At 42.7% G+C, this 22,083-nt stretch overlaps 1 protein-coding gene across 4 annotated transcripts in view; it reads right to left on the reverse strand.

Annotated features, from left to right (window-relative positions):
• Window positions 1-19,055: 19,055 nt before the first annotated feature.
• FAM169B (family with sequence similarity 169 member B) overlaps window positions 19,056-22,083 on the reverse strand; it is a 41,904-nt gene continuing 38,876 nt past the window's right edge. For all 4 annotated transcript variants that reach the window (XM_027877979.1, XM_027877980.1, XM_027877981.1 and 1 more), the window contains 2 exons: window positions 20,445-20,521; window positions 19,056-19,437 (listed from right to left, as the gene is read on the reverse strand). In XM_027877979.1, coding sequence (XP_027733780.1) covers window positions 19,216-19,437; window positions 20,445-20,521 — 299 coding nt within the window. In that variant the 3' untranslated portion in view covers window positions 19,056-19,215. The remainder of the gene's footprint in view (window positions 19,438-20,444; window positions 20,522-22,083) is intronic.

Consider the following 22,083-nt stretch of genomic DNA (forward strand, 5'->3'; position numbering starts at 1 on the left):
GTCATCTTCTGCCAATTTGCATTGGAAATGCCCTGTGAGCACCACTTTATCCACCGGGAGGTTCCCGGCGTATCATTTATTTATTGTGTTGTCTAAAAATTACCTTCAGAAATATAAATGCTAATTTGACTGTAAAAAAAGATTGCATCGAGGCAGAGATTCAGGCTGGGGGATGTTTTCTGCATTCATTAACGCAAAATAAACTGCTCTGGTTTTCGGGAGCGAAGGATCAAGGACTGTCTTTTACATAATTAAAAATCTGAAATTTTCCCATTATCTTCCCCGCACAAGATTCCGAATTCAGGGAACACCTCTGTGAGTATTAATTGCGCAGAATAATATGGCTGACTGTCTGTATGATCTCTCCATCCTTTGATGTTTAAATTGATCCTGGTATTCTGGAGACAGCTTCTGCAGAACCGATTTCCTTGTCTTTATTTTAGCGAGGTTCATTCAAAGGGCAAAATATCTAAGCATTCAGCTTTTGACCCTACTAGCAAATATTTAATGTATGAATTAAACTGGACAGGGCTTTGCCAGAAGCTCTCTTCATGTTTTATTTCTGAAGCTATTTTTACCAACATTTAATCGCTGAAATGTAAGGAGATAAAGACATCCCTGACAAACTGTGTTTATTGAGCTAAATGCCATCAAGGAAAGCCCTTTTATTTTTTATATTTTTTTTGTAATGGGTTCAGTGCACTTTGCATCTCTGGCTTTATCCTGGAACACACTGTTACCATCCTGGAGGATGATACAGTACCTAATATACTCCTAAATAAATGCACAAGTGGACGGACACAGGAGGCAGCTTGACAAAGAGGCGGATGGATAAACCTGAAACCATCTTTAATAGGCTCCCAGGAAATAAAAGAGTGGTTACAATCTCCAGTTACTCTCCTGCCCTTTCTGTACATATTTACAAGGGACCATTCTGTAAAAACCATCAGCAAGCAAACAACAGCCAGACACCTGAATAAAGGTCACGCCAGCAGTGACAAAGCACAAATTAAAAGGGAAAACCCCGATTTTCACTCCCCCTTCCCTGACAACCAGGAGGCATTAGAGACCAGATTGCTGTGAGTCAGCAAAATCCAAAAGAATTTGGAGTACCCAATTTTTTGATATTAATGATGACCTTTGGATGGCCAAGAAGAGGAGGAAGGTAGCGAGGAGGGGAGGGTTTTAAGAACAAATAGCCAAGAGGTGGAGAGGGCGAGAGCAGAACCAGAGAATGACAAAACCAGGCCACTGCCAGGTGGAAAGGGCTTTGGGAGAGAACGTGACCGAGTAATTAGCAGGTGGAAGGGGAAGCTGAGGGTCAAAATCAATCTGCCACGGGCAGCAGAGAGGAATTACCGCTGCAACTGGCTCTTGCCTGGCTGATCCAGGGGGGTCTGCAGGCTGCTGGAGGAAATCACGGCCAAAGCTTTGCCTCAACTCTTAAGTGGTTGCAGCGCATTCCTGAACAGCCCAAATTTGGGCTGCACACCCACCATCGCTGCCTGTGCTGCACTGGATCATCTCTGAGGGGCAAACAGGACCTCACTTAGCGCCCAGCAGCTAAAGCAGGAACAGGCTCTGATAACCTGGTCTTCATTTACCTAAACAGGGTGATGGACATTCCCAGACTAATTCCAGTCTACAAACCATTTAACGCAAGCAGTGACAGGTAATGGTCCCTTCCCTTCCCAGCCATACTGGACCCCAGCTTGTACCTGTTATTTTTATTAGGGCTTTTCATGGCAAAAGGAGAAATACAATACAAAGAGCAAACATGAACTAGACCCATGGGTGATGTTTTTCTCCTCAAGAGATGAGGGGAATTTATACACTCTTCTGATATCAAGAACACAACTATGACTCTGTTTTCCTGAACATCCTTTGATGTTCAAATCCATCTCTGAGGACTGGACAGAGCACTGCAGAAGTGACTTCCTTGCCTTTATTTTTTGTAAGGTTCATTCAAAGGTCAAAAATCCAAATACTAAGCTCTTGACCCTACCTAATCTCCTGGGCAGTACCACAGACAGGAAAACTGTCTCTGGGAAGAAGACAGAAAGGCAAGTGCTGATCCAAACTTCCCCACCACACATCCTACAGAACAGGCTGCTGACAAATGCCCATTTGCTGTCAGGGAGAGAGCAGTGCTGTAGCAGGTGAAGCCCTGCACCACTGCCCAGTCACCCTTTGGTGCCCCTGCAGAGGCCGATAATGCTGCTGATTTTTGTTACGGGGCAGTGATCTGTAATTTAAGTGGAAACATTCATCATTCAGGAGTCACAGTCGAACAAGCTGCTCAGTGATGACCTGAGGGCACTCCCAGTCATGAAACCAGACTCAAACAGCAAGTGGGGATATAATGCTGATGTTTAGGGATGAGTGTTTACATCCTATCTCTCTCACTACTTTGTTGTTTAATAAATGGGTTCAGACCTCATGTGACGTCCTTCAAGAGTCTACCAAGAGCTACACAAGTTCCAGCAATCAAAAGAAAAAAGACGCTGTTACTAGTCCACACCAATGTGTCACTTGCGTTCATCATAAAATGCCAAAAAAAAATCAAGTGTTCAAAATTCTGAATGCCAAATACACTGCTTTATGGCATAAATTCTGAATGCCAAGTACCCTGCCTTATTGCATATAGGTGCATTAATCAGCTGTTCTCCCACTTCCTCAACAGCCCATTCCCAAATACTATTATATCAACAGCAACTGCAGACTCCAGGAAAAAGAAATACGAAGGGAAAAAAAAAAGGGGGGGGGGGGGGGATGGGAGAAGTGAAATCTTTCCCCCAAGATCCTCTAAATCCATTTTCAGGCAGGACCCAGCAAGAACGCTGAGATTTTGCATCGAGAAGGGCTGGAAGTCAATAAAATTTGGAGAACATTTCACGGCCAGCACACCATCAAAGGGATGTTTGTGAGTAGATGATCAGGCATCTTTATGACTGTCTAGTTACCATGCCCATCTAATTACCTCTTGGAAAAATTCTATCCATCATCTCCTGACTACCTTCAGTGAGAAAAATGCAAGTGTCCTCTCCAGTTTCCCAGTCAGAGCAGACTGCCAGGAACAGCAGCAATAATGACATCCCCTTCTGTCCTCCAGGAACTGAACACAGAAAATATAGCTGCTGGGATTCTTCTGCACACTCCTGCCAACTCTCTTGCCAGGATCTAGCACTAAAACAGACTGGATCCAGAGATGGCTTCATAAAGGGAAAAACAAACAAACAAACAAACAAACCCACAGCAAAAAATCCCAATGACCAGATGTGACCATTAATTAGGAAAACACTCCCTTCCTCTCATGCAGCTGTAAGAAACTTGGAGCATCGTGCAAGAGACAGCTTTGGCTAAAATACAAAATAGGACATCAGAACTCTTAAAATTTTGCTCCTGATGCTGATCCTTGTGTGATTCCCTTCACTCGTCTGTGCCTTGGTCTCCCTGGTCTAAATGAGGACGACAGGACTTTCCCATGCCTTGGTGGTTTTGTGAGGTTTAACCCTTATTAACATTTGCAAAGCAGACTGGGACCACTGAATGGAAGGCTGAATAGAATTTTCAAAGCTTTATTACTTGAGAAAAAAATATTGGGGGGGAAAAAAAAATATCCCAGTCAGGGGTAGGAGATTCTGCTCCCCTTCTCAGGGTGGCAGCAAGAAATCTGGGGGACCAGTTTAACCCAGTTCTCTGAGGCCACTCCCTGGCTCAGCTGACTCTGAAGAATCACACTCTGCAACCACCTCTTTTCATCCCCTTTACAAAAGGTGAGCAATATTTATTGGTTCAAGCAGGGCCAAGGGCTGACATTAAGCAAATTTCAAGGGTTATTTGAAGTTAATTGAGTTTAATCATGTAATGATTTTATAATTAGTCATAGTTCCCAGTCTCGTACTGAAAAAGTCACACTTAAGAATTATTTAAAAGAAAATTAAAGCCAGTTTAGAATAAGCAGGAGGAAACTCCAGCAGTGATTGGTGGGGCTGGGTGAGGGAGCAGAAAGTGCTGGTTAAATGCACTCAGTGCAGTGAGCTGAGGTCCCAGCTGGGGATGTGCACCAAGGGCAAGGACGGCAGCAGGTTTCTGACTGCTGGTCATGAGGACTTGGTGGTGTTTCTCAGTGGCAAAGAGTGGATTGGGTGGATCTTGCCCCAGGGGAAAAGAAAAGAAAGAGAGTTTTTCCACCTCACCAGAGCCAGGTCCACGCAGGTAATTCAAAAGCAGAGATCAGGAAATTGTGTTTACACACCCTTAAGACAGGACTTGCCAGTGGAAAACTGTACTCCTTAGTTCTAGAGAAGGTAAGTCTTCTCACCCTGCACAGAAACATAATTATTATTAAAATTATACTTCTCATCACCCACTGATAATTCTTCTGTAACTGTCTTGCTTATTTTTATCAAATTACAGATATGATGCGTTCTCAGCCACTTGGCAATGATGATCCACAAGCAAGACTAGCTGGGACAATTTTTTTTTTTTCCTTTCAAATGCTCAAATTGTGTGGAAAATTGAGCCAAGGAGAAATAAACAGACGAACAAAAATTCAACGCAAAAATAAAAAGCAGAACACTAGCTACAGTACATTAAAAATTAATTTGATTTTTCCCTTCAGAAATAAGATTTTTCAAGTGATGCCTTCCTAACTTTATTTACAAACACGTATTATAAACGTGTGTATTCCAGCCTGAAATGACTGCTTCTGGTTTTACTGGTGGAGAGGGGATTTCAGTGATGAAGCTGTGAGACGAGACTTTCAGAAGAGCCCTGGAGATCTCAGGGCTTCATCCCCATGAGCACTGACTCCAAGTCAGTGGATGCAGAGGGCTCCTGACACCAGACCTTTGGCATCCAAATCCACGTCCCAGGACAGCTTCCAAAGGCTAAAGCCATGAGTCCAGAAGGCAGTGTTTCAAATGATGAGCCCCACAAAGGCTTCTTTTCACTCTGAGCACAATCTCATCCACAATATTCTTACCCTCTCCCTACAGCCATAAATAATACCCCTGTATTACTTAATGATATGACTTATTTATTATTTAAATGATTTATGTAGAGCCTGTAACCTTAACAACTATAATGATAACGATTCAAAAACCAGAAGCAAGTTGAAAAGGAGATGCTTAAATAATTAAAAGCCTCCCTCCTTTCCCGAAACAGAGCTGAGGAGCAGTGTGTTTTTCTTTCTTTAGGTTTCTACTTCTCCTACACATGAAAGGGCACAGTGCCATTGGCTAAATGCTGGCTTAGCAAAGGAAAACCAATAAATCAGGACACCCATTGTTACTGCAGCTCTTGTCTTGCCCTTCCCATCCACACACCTCAGAGGAGGGTAAGAACCTCAGGACCTGTTCTGCAGAAGGTGAAGCTGAGGACAAGGAGGTGATAAAAATGGTCCACTGGCATCCAGAAGTTCACATGCAAAGCTGGGAATAAATCTCTGCTTCCATCTGCTAGACCACATCTCATCCACCAACTTCTCTCTTCTTGATTATTTTTTTTCTTTCGTGATTCTCTGCCTTTTCAGCATTCCCCAATGTTTCTTCTGTCTCCTCCACAGCCTCTGTTCTCAACCCCAAGCACTCCTCCTCCCCTGGTTGTGTTTCCCTCCAGGTTTACCCCTCCTGGCATTCACTTTTTACCCATTTTTTTTCCAAATGGGTTTTATCCTCTGCAAGTAGGCAAATACTTGGCAACTCACAGCCCAAGTGGGTAATTGAGCACAGTTGTAAGTGGATTATCATGGAAATGACTGATTTTACCCAATGCAGAAAGCTCAAGGCAGCAACAGGGTGCTTTGCAATTTAAACATTGTAAAGAGAGGGGAAATATTTTAAAACTTTCTAAATGCAAAAATGGAAGCTGATTCCCCAGTGGCAAGGCATAAATACACACTGTAAACTCAAATCACCACATGTTTGCCTAGTTCTATTAAGGGGAGCAGATGAATTATCAGAATCAGACTTTACAGAGCAGCTGGAGCAGTAAAAAATAAAATAAAATTTTAAAAGATATTCTGGACTACTCTTCAAGCAAGCTAAAAAGAAGTTCCTTGACATCAATCTTGGGGTTCAATGAAAACATTACCAAAGCAGACAGACAGGTATCTTCAAGAGAAAATCCTAAATACTTAGAGAACTCAAAGTTTACACCCATGTTGGGGAGAATTGACAAAAATATCAAAGAGAACTCATGGACTGGAAATTCCTGAAGCCAAACACAACAACCCTCCGATCTAGGGATCCTCTCTGTCCATTTGACTCTAAACTAACTCTTTAGCAAAGGGAATTTTTAAAATATTATTATTATTATTATTATTATTATTATTATTATTATTATTATTATTATTATTATTATTATTATTCAGGACACTGGACTGAGATTTGGCAAAGCAATTCAATATCCAGCTCTGCCACAAATTTTCTGTGTGACCTTGGCCAAGTAATTTAGGTCTGTGCATCCCATTAGGAAGGTAATCCATGGAGATAATGCAGGGAGACAGAGACAGGCACCAAAAGAGTGGGGATGCAGACCACCTAAATAATACATAAACATATTATTTTCTTCTACTCTTCATCTCCTCTATTGAGTATTGCTCGTTCAATGCTGCATTATCTTTATGGCATAGACTTTTCTCTCCCACCCCCAACAGCATCCCAATTTCATAAACCATCCTCAAGTATTGCATTAATACAAATAAAAGTGAGAATATGAATTCAAAATTGTTATATTTATCTCATCAGAGCTGCTTACATTTAAAAGATGTAACTGTCACAGTGAACAGCTCACAAGCAATCTGCAAACTAAAAAGGCAAATAAATGTTTTGTTAAAAGTTATTTGAGGAATGATTCTAAAAACCACAATCAACACAAGAAAACCACAGTCTGCTCAGTGACCCATTGAGAAGATACAGAGAGATATGAAGTTTGAATGAAAAAAATTCACAACTTAATCTGCCAAACTACCTCCTTTCTTCTCAGAAATAGCAAATAAAGGGAAGCATTTGTGAATAAGGACTGTTCATGACTGGAAGCAGGTACATTAGATATGGTGGACTGAGAAAGCAGACTCAGTCTGCTGGAGACAGACAGTCGCAACAATTTCCAGTGTCAAAGAAAAATCTGGCACCTTGTTAAATATTAATAAGCTGTCGGGGTCAAAATGTTTAGGTCCTCCCGACTCAATCGCTTTCATTTCTACTTCTCAGAAGCCATTCAATTGGAAATACCCTTTCCTGTCTTGCCCCTCCTCATCCTGCTTTCTCACCAAGAGCCAGGCAGGATCAGATGGAAACGGGCAGTAAATGAGTTGGCAGCCAAATGAGGTGTTTTTGTTTGCCCTGTCTTTGCTGGTGTGAATTCTGTTATTGTTAGTGAGGCACAGAAAACTTAAAGACAAGAAAAAGAACAATGTGAAGACTTGGCTTAGCCAACCTCTGCTGCATTTTCTGCAGGTTAGTGTTATTGATTACTGACACCTAAGGGTCTGACACATAATCGATGGACCCCATGACCCACATATGTGACATGGCCTGTGGGGGCTTTAGAAACAAGAATGAACATGGCAGCTCCATCCAAAGCTTTTCATATAATATTTATTTATTTATTTGCCAGCAAAGCTGTTTCTACTCAAATTACTGTCAGGGTGAAAACTGGTGTCAGAGGGGTTTGCTCATTTTTTTTCTCTCGGAACTTGAGGACCAGAGCAAAAAAAAAAAAAAAAATAGCAGTTGGTGAAACAAAAATCCAGGACTTGAACCTCCCCTTTCCTCCCAAATTTAGCTCCTCATAGTGAGAACTACTCACCTGAAGGAGAAAGAAGTGCTTGAATAAGAGAAAGAGGCACAAGGTGTCTCACCAGCTTACCTTTATCTTCCTGCAAGGTGCCAGAGCAGCACAGAGGAGCGTGGGAAGCACCACTTTGGAGGGGTTCTTTGCTGGTGCAGAGTCCTCAAAGGCAGGTGGTGAAGCTTCTGTACTGCAGTTTGCAGACCAGAGTCTTCACCAGGCACAACTCTCTGTTTTGCTGTATCTTCTCCCAGTACAAACGGGTCACTCGGGATCACTGCTGGGACTCCAGGAGCTGTGCCAAATGTGCTCATTTCCCTGACTGCAGCATTGTTTTTAGCTGTGATTTTACACTCCCAGAGCCATCCTTCTTCTCACTATCTCTGCTGTTTCTGAATGAGAACTGCCCTCACTAAATATTGGCCACTTTGAGTTTGAGGACTCTGCCTACACAGTATTCAAATGAAGGCAAACATCTGAAATTCTCTGGATTTTCAGGTATTACTAAAGGTTTTCCTCCCATTTCTCCAGAATACTCTATCGATTGACAACTGCATCTGTCATTTTTCTAGTTTGTTTGTTCGGGTTTTTTAGGCATTAAATTCTTGTTGCAATATTTTAAGACCAGCCCAGACACACAGGCCACCTGCAGGTTGGTTATGATGGCACCTGAGATAAATGCAAACGTGTCACTTCATGAGCACAGTGGACAACTGGGAGCACTCACTGTGGAGTCAGGGGATCCTGGCTGGAAGAAGGGAGACCAAGGAAAGTTGAACGTGATCACGTCGTCTGAATCAGACTCTGGGTATGCACCTTCACCCACAGCACCTGTCACTGTCACACAGCAGGACTGACACCAAGGCTGAAGATCAGCAGGAATAAATCCCAGCCTAGTCTGAGGTCACTGGAGTGCTGTGCTGCACAAGGGCCAGATTCCTCATTGCTTTGGAGGCTTCAGTATCCAGAGCAGACAATGTCCTACTACAACCGGGCATCCTGCCCAATTTCAGTAAGGACATTCTTTCCTGGATTAGCAGGTCCAGGCCAGAATAGCTGAGACCTTTCCATCACTGAGCAATGGCTTTGGTTCAGTATCTGCCTTCTTACACCACCCAACACAGCTTGCTTCCAAGCCAGGCCCCAGGAAGCATTTGGTGGGGCTGCCTGAGGCCACAGAAAGTATCCTGCTGTTCTCTTCCCTGTAGACTTTTCACCCTGCTTCTGTCACACTGACACTTTCTTGGCATATCTTGAAGGAAAATACATTTCTGACTCAAAGCTATGTGAACTTTCAATGCTTCTTCCACATCACAAAGAACCAAACCGCTGCAACCAAAGAGTTCCCACCAATAGCAAATAACCAGGACAGAAGCTAAGACCTCCCAGCAATTTCTTACATGAAATGCCCTACAATAGCATCTAATCTTGAAATATCAGTCAGCAAAAGTCAATTGAGAGGCTGTTGACAAGTCCCTCCACAGTGCTGTTCTCTGTGCCAGCTTCTGTGTAATGCTGGAAAGATTTCAGTTTTAATAAATCCTTTGTCGACACGAGCAAAGTCTTTATGAGGCCAGTGAAGCACGACTTCTGTGATGCATGCAGGGTACCACACTGTGTTGTAGAGGGGCAAATGCAGCTTAAGACAGAGGGAGAAATGAAACCAGTGTGGGGGACACAACCCACACTCACCTGCTGGCCTTAGAGCCACTCGCTGTTTCAAATGCTCGCTGCTGAGCAAAGCTTGGCAATTCAACCCTTTCCACTCAAAGCCTTTCCTGAACATCTAAGTCCTGTGCTTTTCTGCCCTCCTTCCATAAAAACATCAATTCCAGGTGCTGGGCAGCTTCACCTCAGTGTTTTGCTTCATATCAAATACAGATGGCTGTATTTAAGGGGGTTGTCACAGAGCATTCAGCATTCCTGGTCTGTGAAGGCTTCTGAATCCTTCAAAATAAGAAAACACTACACATTTTAAACACACACACCTTACACAAGTCAACTACTGACATTTTTCTCTAGTTTTCAATCTCTTGCTCGACACTGTTATTTTATGGAGAGCTGAAAAATACCCATAAGTGAGTCAGAGACAAATAATAATACCCATTCAGTTCCACACCAGAAACCCTACAAAGATTTTCTGTTTCCAACACACCCCGCAATATCCTGCAGGAAAGATGGCCTGCTGCTATCATTTTAGAGGTGCAATCTCTCCTCTTTTTTTCCATCCTTCCTGCTGCAGAAAATTCTCCATCAGCTCCTGATAAACACTACTTCTGCTCTAGCCTGTTGTGCTGCATGGGGGAACACAGGGCTGGCTGCAGGAACTTCCCGGTATCTATTTTACGCCTCCGGGAGTTTTCCAGCAGACAGAAATAATATAAAAGATCACCATGGACTCTGATACGACCAATTACAGCAGACAGCAGTTATTTATAGAAAAGTCAGTAGCACTGAAGCTTTAACACCAGTCAGCACACCCCTCTGCTTCCCATCACCCAGAGAGCGTGCGACCATCCTGCAACACCCAGCGTGGCGAGGGGTTTTAAGGCAGTTACCTTGGTACCTCACAGATCTGTGGACACACTTGGCATATGCCCACAGGACAGGGAAGGAGTAGCACTTTACCCACCCCGTACCCTCGAGCTGCAGATTTCATTTCCATAAATCCCTGAGCCCAGATGTCACTTGCCTTCTGAAATCCTTGTCCGCCTACTCAGCAGCACAGCACATGAGGGCACAGCACAGCCAGTGTGTGTGAGACCCTGCCACACACACCCTCCTCAATGCTGGCTCTTTGCTAAGTGTCTTTTCCCATCTTCTGTGAGGTCTGTCCAAATATTACAGTGCAAAGGAAGACAACATGTTGGCTACGTACCTTTCTGACCCTCCCCAATCATGATATGAACTAAAGGAGTTGGTACAGCTTTCACTCCCTTGACGCAACGTTGAAAAAGTCACTGAAAAAAAAAAAAACTCAACAAAAATCTGAACAAATCACAGTAGCCAAGCTGGAGATGTCACCTCCAGGGCTCATATACTGCCTCACTGAATCCCTGCTACAAGACAATGCTGCTGGTCCCCAACATGCAAATAAATGCCCATTCTCAGAGCTGACACGCAGGATCAGGCCTGTTTGGCTGCTGCGGTCTGTAAGTCAAGCACTTGACACCAGTCACTGAAGAAATTCGGATTCAAAGTGGAATTTCGAATTATTTGGCTTCTGGAATATTTAATACAGCCTGTAAGTGCAAACCTGCTCTTGGAAGCTGAGGGGAAAAGTTCATGGCCCCTTTCCGAGGTGAGCGTTTCTCCCAGAGCAGCTGCAGAATGAAAGGCAATATTGCCATCTACTGCCCTGCCGTGCAGCCAGCCCCTCTCTGGCTGACACAGCCAGCTGGAGATGAGATCAATGTTTCAGGACAAGGAATCTTTTAATCATAATGAAAATGTGATCTTGACTGATCCGAGGTCACATTACATTAATACAGTCTTCAAAGCTTTTTTAATAATACAATTAACGATTTCTGCCATACCATTAAGAGAATTAAAGACCAAAAAGCTTAAGGGGTATTGACCTATTCAGTTTCAGTTTTTAAAATAACCTCAAAGCAACACAGACTTTCTTCCTTTTTTCACTCCCCTTCTTTAAACTCCCAGATACATAACTCTTAGATGTGTTGTTCTATTTGTGCTCGTGGATATATCACACTTTTAGTAAAGATTTGGATAAGCCAGCAGAGGGGATCTCCATTCTGATGAGTTAACCCCTTTCATCTTGTGAACCAACAGGTCAGGCTGGGACAGCTTGCACTGCAGTAAGAAGAAAAACAACAACATTAATTAGGAAGGTCAAAACTAGAGTTTGATGAAGAAAGAGACTTACTTCCACAAAGGAGCTTTAATTCCTCACCCCCCTTTCTCCAAGCCAACAGTCTCATTCTCTTCCTTAACCTACCATCTTGCTGAAGCTCTCATCCATGCCTTTGCAAATGACTTGGAAAGCTTTAAAGGAATTCAATAAAGCCCAAAATACATCCTGGCTAATTCTTCCTCCCAGTGAGTTCACTCCTCAGCACCAGAAGCCACAGATTGAGACGGTATTTCTCAACAAGTGGTGTAATTAGTTGCTCGCTAACTACAGCCTGAGCACCTCCTCTGGGTTCAACTGCTCCCTCAGTGCACGGTGTGGGATACTGGCTCCCAGGAATATCCACTGTCAGGACACAGTGGGGCTCAAACTACCTGGAGTCTGGGATCAAGAAGTCACGACTGATGAGCCCCAGTGTGGCTGCTGAATGAGTAAGGTCAGCATCAGAAAGCACCAACACAGCGAGTTTCACGATGGAGGAGAAAAGATTGCAGACAAACTGCACTCTATCATGTGCTTCCCTATCAGCTGAGTTCTCTTCTGTGCTCGCTTCTTTTCTTCCTTTTTCTCAGGCATTATATCTAAAACCTGTCAGTCCATGTTTATTTTTAAGTAAGGACAAGTGAGTCCCGGGAAGCTCATCCTGGATTGATGGCAGACGCTGGCAGGGTTTTGTGAGGGGGAGCAGAGTGCTCTGAGGCTCCGAGCTACCCCTGCACAGGAGGGGAGAGGCAGAACTGCGCCTGTGCACCAAAAATTGCAGATGAAACCAGGGAACTGTGAAAAATCTGTATCAACAGTAAAGAACATGGCCCATGCCATCTCCATATGAGCTTATTGTCCTGGGCGGGGGTTCAGCCATGGGATTTGGCAGGGATGATTCTTTCTGATCAGAGTTACACCAATCCACCACCACAAATAGAAGATAATCCAGTGTCAAAGCTGCCAGGGTTGTATTTCCCTGCATTTTCCAGGTCCTGAGCAGCAGGATACCGTCTGCCTCCTGGATTGCTAATACCCTTGGCCAGGACAGGCAATATTGGTTGTCCTGACCCTGCTAATGTTGAGAGGTGAATTACCCAAGTATGTCTTACCTCCCCTTCACATCCCACTGCTGGAATGGGAAGGCACAGGGAATCATCTCTGCCACTGTAATGATGCTGCATCAAAGAGACTGGCTGGTCTAAGTCCCTGCAAGGCTGCAACCAGGCAGAAACACAGAGGCAAAAATCAAGCACTTCTATTACTTGGAACTGATGTCAGCTCTGTCTTTGGTAGAAACCTGCCTTCCCCTTCCCCTGTAGGGCCACAGCACTGCTCTGCAAGCTTAGGCCTGTAAGTCAAAAGCCAGGCAAGGACAGAGCACAGCATGGAATATCCATCTGTGGAAGCAAAGGCTCTCTGAAGCTCCCAGTCTCAGTTACCTCAATGAGTAGAAAGACAGAAGGTCCCTCCCTCCCACCCCCAGCGTGGCAGAGCAACGTGCTCTGCAATCTATTTGACAACTCACGAGGATATTACCTATCGAAGTGCTCGTGCCTTTGATGCCTTAACTGTTCAGGCAGGACATGCTAAATATCATCTTGCAGAAACTTCTGATGTCTACAGGGAGCAAGACCTCTTCTTGACCTTTTCTCTTGCTATTTTGCTGGTTTTGTTCTGTGCTTCTCAGAGCTGCTCCTCCATCCCAGATGCACAAAGGAGGTCAAACTAGCAGAGGTGGCTTGTGCCAAAGGCTTTGGCTTCTACCAAGAGACACTTTAAAAGGAAGATATTTGTGCTTGTGACATGGAGCAAAGAGGGACAATGTGTCTTTCACTCCAATTGATTTACCCACCAACCTTCCACGCAAACAAGGATAAAAGCAGCATTTCAGTCTGTATTACAGCAGATGGGCTCTGCATGCAGCACAAGTGAAATAGCTTTAAAAAAGATTGAACCAGCCCCAAGATCTGGAGAGGGCGGGGGAATCAGAAGGCTCTTTTATATCACGCTGCTCGAAGACAGCATTTACCAAAATGCATCTTAGTTAAGATACCTATCAAAGGCTTGGAGGAGAGGGGACATGCCAAGCAAGGAGAAAACTCAGAAAATTAGTCAGTGGAACTAATCCTTTTAGAAAGGGCTTTACTCTTCTCCCTGCCCACTCCCTGCAGAAAGCTGGGACGGGATTAGTGGTTCCAGGTAGGAGGATTGAAGGTATGCTGCACATCTGTATCTTTTAAAAGCAGCATGAAATTAATGCCATTAAGCCAAGGCCACTGTGTTGGCCAGAGGGCACACAGAGCTCTGAAGTGTTTCTCCTCTCGTGGTCACTGACCTTTAACATTCCACAGCCCAGAGAGGCTGAGCTATTAATTTACAAATCCAGTGTTGGTGAATGAATACCGACATCCCAAATGTACTCATCATGGTGAATGCAACCTCTGATCTCCTCCCTGAGAAGGGGGAAAAAAAAAAAAGTTCAACTTCATCTAAGTGTCAGGTGGCTGGGAGAAAAGAATTCTTCCAGATGGAATTCATTGATCTTCCAAAAATGGAGCCTTCAGTTTAAATTAAAACCAAAAAGATTTCTTAAAAAACACACCACTGAAGAAAAACCCCAACAACCTTCAAGACAGAAAAATTCAATAAATCAAGGATAAAGTCTAGGGCAAACAAGAGGAGATTAAACTGAGACTTCACCATCAAGTTGCACTGCAAGAGGAAAGAAATTGCAAAGCAGGCTAATTACAAACCCCTAATTTTATCTCCCATGTACTTATATTTTATTGCACTCTCATCTGTAACAAGAAATACATAAAGGAAGGCCTAAGTCAGTACCAAACAATGAACTGCAGCTGGATGCATTCTTCATATATGCAGCTGGGCAATAAATTTGACAAAGCAGAAATTCTATTTGGACACGTTAATTCTTTTTCTGCAACATCTTTAATACAAAAATGTTAGGAAAGATCCAGGTAGCTGAATTTCAGAATGTTCCCTCCCTTCTTCGTCCACAGGAAAGGACATTAAAATGTGGATTTGAACATCCCTGATTCTTTTCTACTTTGACACCTACTTGTTAGGTAGTCTTATGGATCACTCAAGTCCAGAGTGGTTATTTAGGGTTTAATTTCTGTTCCCAAAACTCTAAAAATCGTACACAAAAACCACGCAGAAAGAAGGCACCAGAAATTTCAATAAGGTGACTTGTAGCAGATCCTTCAAGAGAACTCCAGGAGTGTCCAAACAGATCCCATAATACATTAATGGCATTACAGACAGAGGAGGGACAAACTCAAGCTCCTGTCACTTAGCAGGGAGATGTATCACAACACAGTAATCATGGAGTGATACTGCAGGCCTGGAGAACTGGGAAATCATCCCAAAAATAGAGTTAGCACTGGGCTTTCCAATAGCAAGTGAAAGAACAGGGAAAAACTTCCTTTGAAATGTTTGTACTGCAAACTTTGATTAGGGTGGAGAACTGCCTTTAATTACAACTTTATCTTTGCACTGAAGTTTTGTTTTATCAATTTAACTAAACAATAAACGTTTCCAAAAATTTTAAAATAAAATTTAGATTAAATCATCCGCTTACTTAATTGCCCTTCTCTCCTTTGAAATGGCCACACGTAAAACACAGTAGCAAAGGAAGAAAATTTAACCTTTAGGGCTAATACAGACCATCCTTTCTTTTCTAATGCTGGAAATATTAACATATTAATGGCAGTTGCTATTACATGAAAGAAAGTGCTCAGTAGTTCTCTGATGCAAAGTGTGTGTTCGATAGAGAAGGGACAGAGATGAAAAATCAGATGCTCAATTTATCTGTTGAACAGCAGAGACAGAATCTCTGCTGGGAAACAACGAGATACTACATGGAAAATCCAACCCCTGATGAGACAAGAGAACGGAGGGGCACAGTCTGGATGCATTTTGCACTTTGTCCTACTCTGACTTCTCCTTGGCTTCATAAATATTTTAAAAAATAAAAACTCCACAGATATGTGAGCCCGAATGACAAACACAAGACAAGCTTTACCACACCCTCACCCTCCACCTGAAGAAGCCAAGCCAAGGAGTGACGCGTTTAAACCCCGGGCAGGGTCTCAAGCCCCCGGGAGATGATGACACAGTTTCGCTGTGTAATGGTGCCATCTCGTGGTGCCGGTACAGGTGGCACAGGATCAGCTGCCTTTCCAGCGCAGCCATCACAGACAACACTTGAAAACAGACACATCTTAGTTAAGTTTTAAGTTTTACAGTGCACGGTCACCCTCAGGACACCCACGAGCACAAAAGGATCCTGTGGTGATTTACACCCACAGGTCATGGCAGTCCTGGAACACTCAGCGTGACTGGAACCAGATTGGGGGGGGGGGGGTCTAATGATATTTACTCTTCTCAGAGGAATCTGAAAAATTGAAAATCTATCTGAAAGGACAGGAGGAACAAAGCAAGGTCAGGAAAACCCTCAGAGAGGCAGATCCAAAAACCGGAGCTGTGCGCTGATGTCGTGACGGACCACAAGGTCTCCATCCCCACACTGAAAGAATCCTGACAGCGCCAGAGCCACAGCCCAGCACTAAACAGAACAGCAAAATCCACCACAGGAGGCTAAACCAAAATTAATTCAGACTAAAGTAACTGGATGCACTTTGTAAAGACAAAACTTTAGAACAACTTGCCAACGACCGTGGCAGATTTCCCGCTGCCCAACATCTGAAAATCAAAACTGCCAAATCAAAACAAGCCTTCCTAAAACACGGGTTGTTTCAACCAAAACCAGTGATTTTTTGATGCAGCGACCATGCATGAAATTGTCTGGCTTCCATTATGTGAAGCATCAGGAGAGATTAACGTAATGAAATTTCTAGCCTTAAAATCCATATGTTTACTTGTCTTGAGAGCGATTCCAACGCTTTATTCCCTTGGCACACACCCACTGGACCACTGCTAACACTGAGCTGGATGTCTAACATCTTCCTTGCAGATCAAAATTAAGTGTCTGTGCTTGTAAGAAGTACAGGTACAAACTCCCTCTGAGCAGAACTGCCACCTCTCTCTCACACACACACACTTACCTCCTTGTCTCCTAAGCAGAAACACGACCGTGTGACGCCACATCCAGAGTGGAGATTCAGCAAGAGATTAAATCCAAGGCTTTGAAAACTTAACTCCAAGAACTGGAATGCTCTCTCGAGCATTTGCCAACTTTTCCAGCCCTCTGAAACCATCCTGTCCTTGAGTAAATGCAGATTTCTTTCAAATAAAAGAGCTTCCACTGAGAGAAAAAAGATGTTTGTGCTGTTGGGTGGGTTTTTTTCTGTTCTGTTCTGTTCTGTTAAGGCAGCAAAAATATCAGATCTGTTTCTGCTTCAGACCCTCTTATGATTCCTGTGATCTCACTAAGAAGAGCTTCAGACTGCTGAGTTGCAAGTCCAAGCTTCTGAATTAAATTTTGATTAAAGAGAGATACACAGAAAACTAACAGCTAAACAAACTCAAGAAAGACAACTCACACACAGAGGAGAGCAGCAACGTTTCTGTGAGAACAGCCAGTAAAGTGGTTGCTAATGCAGGCTGTGGATCACTGGTTAACAGGTGAAACATAAATTCAATTGGAGGATTTTGAAAAATTGATGTTTTTTCCTCTAAATCAAAGTATCTCCAGATACAGAATGAATTGAATCTCATCAGTTGTCTGCTCGTTCCACACACAGTACCTTATCCACCTCCTTTAATCTAATACAAATTCATATAGCATTTCCTGGGGCCTTCTTAAGATAAAATTTTGTAGAAACACTTAATTCAGGTTAAATTTCTTAAGGTTCCTCACTTCCTGAAACAACTCCAGTTTACCTTACCCTGGCATTACAACATAATGTGCAAACTAGACATGAGGCCAGGCTCCTGCAACCCCAGAACCAGCCTTTAGGAGTAGAGATATAATGACTTTCTATCATACTTAGGTGCAAATGGTATTGCAAGTCTTCCCAAATATCTTTTTTTTTTTTTCATTAAAAAAAGGGTTTGTATTTAGCCATGCACTGAGTAAGAATACAGGCTGCTGCACAGGAGGACATGGAGTTTCTAGCAGTCTTCATAGCACACACTCTGTGACTTTTCAACAATCTGAAGACCAACTGACTATAAAGTTAGTCCTAAATGTACTTTCTGTGAGACAAGAGAACCATAGCAACGTGACTAAGGCTGGCACACCATCCAGTGTTTTAATTCTCTTGGCAAAAACTTGTAAGTTCCAATTATAGTGCTTTTTTTCTTTTTCTTGTGTTTTTTTTTTTTTTTTAAAGACATGCCTAGGAAGGTCTGATTTCTGTGTCTCAGGCATATGTTTTACAGAGCAGCTCAAGGGGGAAGGAGTTACTTGGATACAGGGATAAATGTTACGTTAAATCACGACCTTAAACCAAAACAGGGTGACAGGGCTATGTGTGAGCAATTCTGCTGTACAGGGGGGGAAAATGCACATCCCCACAGTGTATCCAAAATGCCTGCCTACAGAACTGTCTCCCTGGAAATGCTGGATTAGCATCTGGAAAGAAATAGCTACCTCTTCTTGTTCCAAAGCATTGACTTAAGAATTACAGGTTGCTGGATCTCTTCAGGTTCATCAGGCCCCTACTGCTGCTCAGCACTGAAGTACCTCTTTGCAAAGCCTTCTCTGCCACTGGACTAAAGATATGATCCTTACAATTATCACCTGTAATCATTAAAACAACATTCAAGCTTTAGAAAGTCCCCTTACTAAAAAAAAAAAAAAAATACTCTAACAGAACCAGCTTGCGGTAAAAGAACAAAATTTTTAAATTTCTTTACCAAGCCACAGCGCGAGCAATCCAGTAAAATATGTCATATTTCCAAGTTCATTAAATGCAAAACATTAGGAAAGAGCCTACAAGGAATAAAACATGCAATATGAAATCTACACATAGTCCTACACCCTGAACTTACACACAGCATTGTAACAGTGCCTGAACTGAAAGGCAGTTTAACGCCTGTAGCTCTGTTCCCTCTTCTTCTCTGCACCAAACTTTTCCTGCATGAATGGCCTCTGTGTGCCATCCTGTCCACCACAGGGTTTAAGGCAGATTTTCCTGCTAGAAAAGCTCAAGTGAAAGCAATTCAAGATCAATTGTTCACTCTGAAAGGAAGGTTACAACTGTCATTCTGATACCAACGTGTGTTGTGGTATCTCTCTTCCATAATGCAGGATGTGGTTTCCATAGAAATATCTTCTTACATCAGTACCTACAAGCTCTCCAATTATTCCCTTTTGGACACCTCATGAAATCCAATAAAATCTTTTCAGAGCAGGGAAATAACTAGGCTCAACTACTACTTAATTACTTGGTGAGGAAAAAAAGGAAAGGACATTTATTAAACAAAAGCTTTATTTAAAACAAAACGTAAAATGGAGAACGTGCGTTGCAAAAAAAATTACATCTTACCTGAAGAAATTTCTGCAGTGTCACAAATTAAAAACAGTCAGTTACAATTTTTAAGGCCATACTGAATTCTGCTGCTTTCTGAAACAGCAATTATGGTGTAGTTCTAAACTGTTTGGTGGCCTTGTCTCCAACCAAGTCCCCAGGGCCTACTCTTTTCCTGAGTCCTTTGTGTTGCTGAGTATTGACAGCACCTTTTCCCAAGTCCTCTTCTTCAGAACCTTGTGGGTTTAGAGTCCCTGCTGCTGCTGTGTCATCTTTTTTCTCTGTGGCATCTCCTGCCCCTCTCCCAGCACCAGGAAAGCATTCAACACCCTGAAATTAGAAGGAACACCAAATAATACACAATCGAGATAAACAGCGCCTCGATCCCGATACAGAACACCTCTGTCGGCCAAGACTGCAAGGCAAGGAACTCAGCTGCAGGGTTTGTGTGGAACAGCTTCACTCCTGCTGCTCTGCCTGCCTTCCCAGAAGTGCCAGCATAAAAAAAACTGGGAGCACAGGGAGCCTTGATCTGGCTGGGTGGGCTCTGGGGCCACGACCGCAGCACAGCACACAGGAACGTGCACCACGGGGGCTGGGGCTGTCACAGCTCCCCTGGGAGACACATGTCTGAGCAAAACAAACTGATTTAATTGTGTGGCAACCCAAATGTGCTGGGGAAACAACCCCTACAGCTCTTTGTTTTGCTTCCACTCGTCTCTCCCTTTTCTTTATTACTTGAAAAAGCTTCGTTGCTGTGATTTGTTTTCTCAGATACTCGTACCCCTTCCTAGGCCGAGGCTTCATTCAAACCTCACAGCCCATTTAGGCCTTGGCCCTGCAAAAGTTAAGCATGGTCAGATCTACAGCTCAGCAGTGGGATAAAATAATTAGGACCATAAAGAGTTTGGCCTATTCATTCTCAAGGTGCCACACTCTTCCACAAACGAAGAACCACAAGGAAGTTCAGAAAGCCATTCCATAAACAGACCTTGTAATTCTCTGAATTCTAGCTTGGTTACAGATCCTTTATTTCAGTAAGGATGAAACTAAAACATTTAGTGAAAACTCCGTTGTTGTCTTTAGCCTCTCAAGCTATTACAGCTATACAAATTAGCTACAGTTATCAATTATATGCATATGTGTGTATATATATATATCCCTCTATATATAATGTAGTTGTGATTACCTATATAGACTTTTGTAGGTAGTAGCAGTAAGAAACACCCCTAGGTAACTGTGACAGTCCCTCATATTTAAATCTCACTCTTTCACTAAAAAGGGAAAAGGTTACCAATGAAAAACAAAATCATAAAATAGTAAAATAGTCACTGTACCTTCTTCATCTGGTCCACATCTGATTGCCTGGGTTTACTGGCTGGAGTATTCTCCATATGAGAGCCCACTGCAGCCTCTGGAGAAATGGGGTGAAGATTTAAAAGGAAGAAAAAAAAAAAAAACATTAGCAGACTTCCATGGCTATTTCCATTTTAAAAACACACCAGAAAAAGCCACCTGAATGCCATCTTCAACCCCTCCTACCTTGTTTCTGTTAATTAACCAAAACAGGGTGCTGCTACATGTCACTACCACAAAAGACTAAGGTGAACAACTATACTAGAAACAAAATGTCTCTGGGTCTTGGAAGTTCTACTAAATAGGTAATCCATTTATCTCTTACACATGGAAGACCCATATCCCTCCCTGCCTTTCAGCAAATGCAGGAACTTTGACCAATTCAGATAAAGGATTATAAGCAATCACTTGAAACTGATTTTAATTCTTCTCAGTCTGCTTATTTTTGCACAAGTTTCACACTTACATCCTTCATATATATTACTAAAGTACTTCAGAGCAGCTCAATTCACTGCCTGGCAGATTTAGCAACCACAACCAAACCCTGTGAAATGATTTCTGTTGCTCCAATCAGCCCCAGAAGAGAAATGTCACCGAGTTCCTGTTACTGAGACTATCTGCTGTAATTATATCTCCACGTTTTTCAAACAAGAATGAATTCAGAATGAATAACTTCAGCTATGTGTGACAAGATCCTAAAAAGCTTTATTTTTATGGATACATGTGTGCAGACAGAAGTATGTGTGTGCATTTGGACCTATGTATTTGAGCACATCCAAACAGAAGTATCAGCTGCAGTTGACATGAACTGCCACTAGATGCAGCCACAGAACCTTGCAAAATTTAAAATTCTGACCTCAGGGTTACAGAAACCTGTTTTGGAATATCTATGACTGTAGAATTCTTACAGGAACGTTAATAGTATTCAATCCTGAGTACCGGTGCAGAAAAAAAAAAAAATATAATATGAGCAAAATATTCCATTTTTCTTCTCAGCAATTTTGTTCCAAAACACAGCATTGCAAATGTCAACAGGAATCTAAGAAATCAGAGCAGAATAAGACTTGTCTATTTTCACAGTTGTTGCCATAGATCCAGATTGGAGCTGACAATATTAAATTACATTGTGTTTTGCTTTCTGCATAACAGAGCAAGTAGGAATAAAGCCCTTGTTCCCAAGTGGGCCCCTAAAGATAGAATCATGGAATCATAGAATAGTTTGGATTACAAGGGACCTTTAAAGTTCATCTAGTCCAACCCAGCAATGAGCAGGGACACCTTCAACAAGACTAGATTGCTCTAAGCCTCATTCAACCTGCCCTTGAACACTCTCAGGGATGGGGCAGCCACAGCTTCTCTGGGCAAGCTGTGCCTCAACATCCTCATTGTAAAAAATGTCTTCTATATATTTAGCCTCAATCCACACTCTTTTAGTTTAAAATCATTATCCTTTGTCCTACTGCAACAGGTCCTGGTGTTCTCTGCACACCTGCAGGTGACCTGGATGACTGTGCACTTATGGAACACATAAACACGTAACTCCAGGGGATTCCACTCACATCATTTTCCCCTCTCTGTCCCTACACCACAACCCTGGAAACACAAGCTTCTCTTCATGGG

The sequence above is a fragment of the Empidonax traillii genome, unplaced genomic scaffold (genome assembly GCF_003031625.1).
Source record: "Empidonax traillii isolate 1590-97213 ecotype Southwest subspecies unplaced genomic scaffold, ASM303162v1 scaffold36:size2505666, whole genome shotgun sequence".
NCBI lineage: Eukaryota > Metazoa > Chordata > Aves > Passeriformes > Tyrannidae > Empidonax > Empidonax traillii.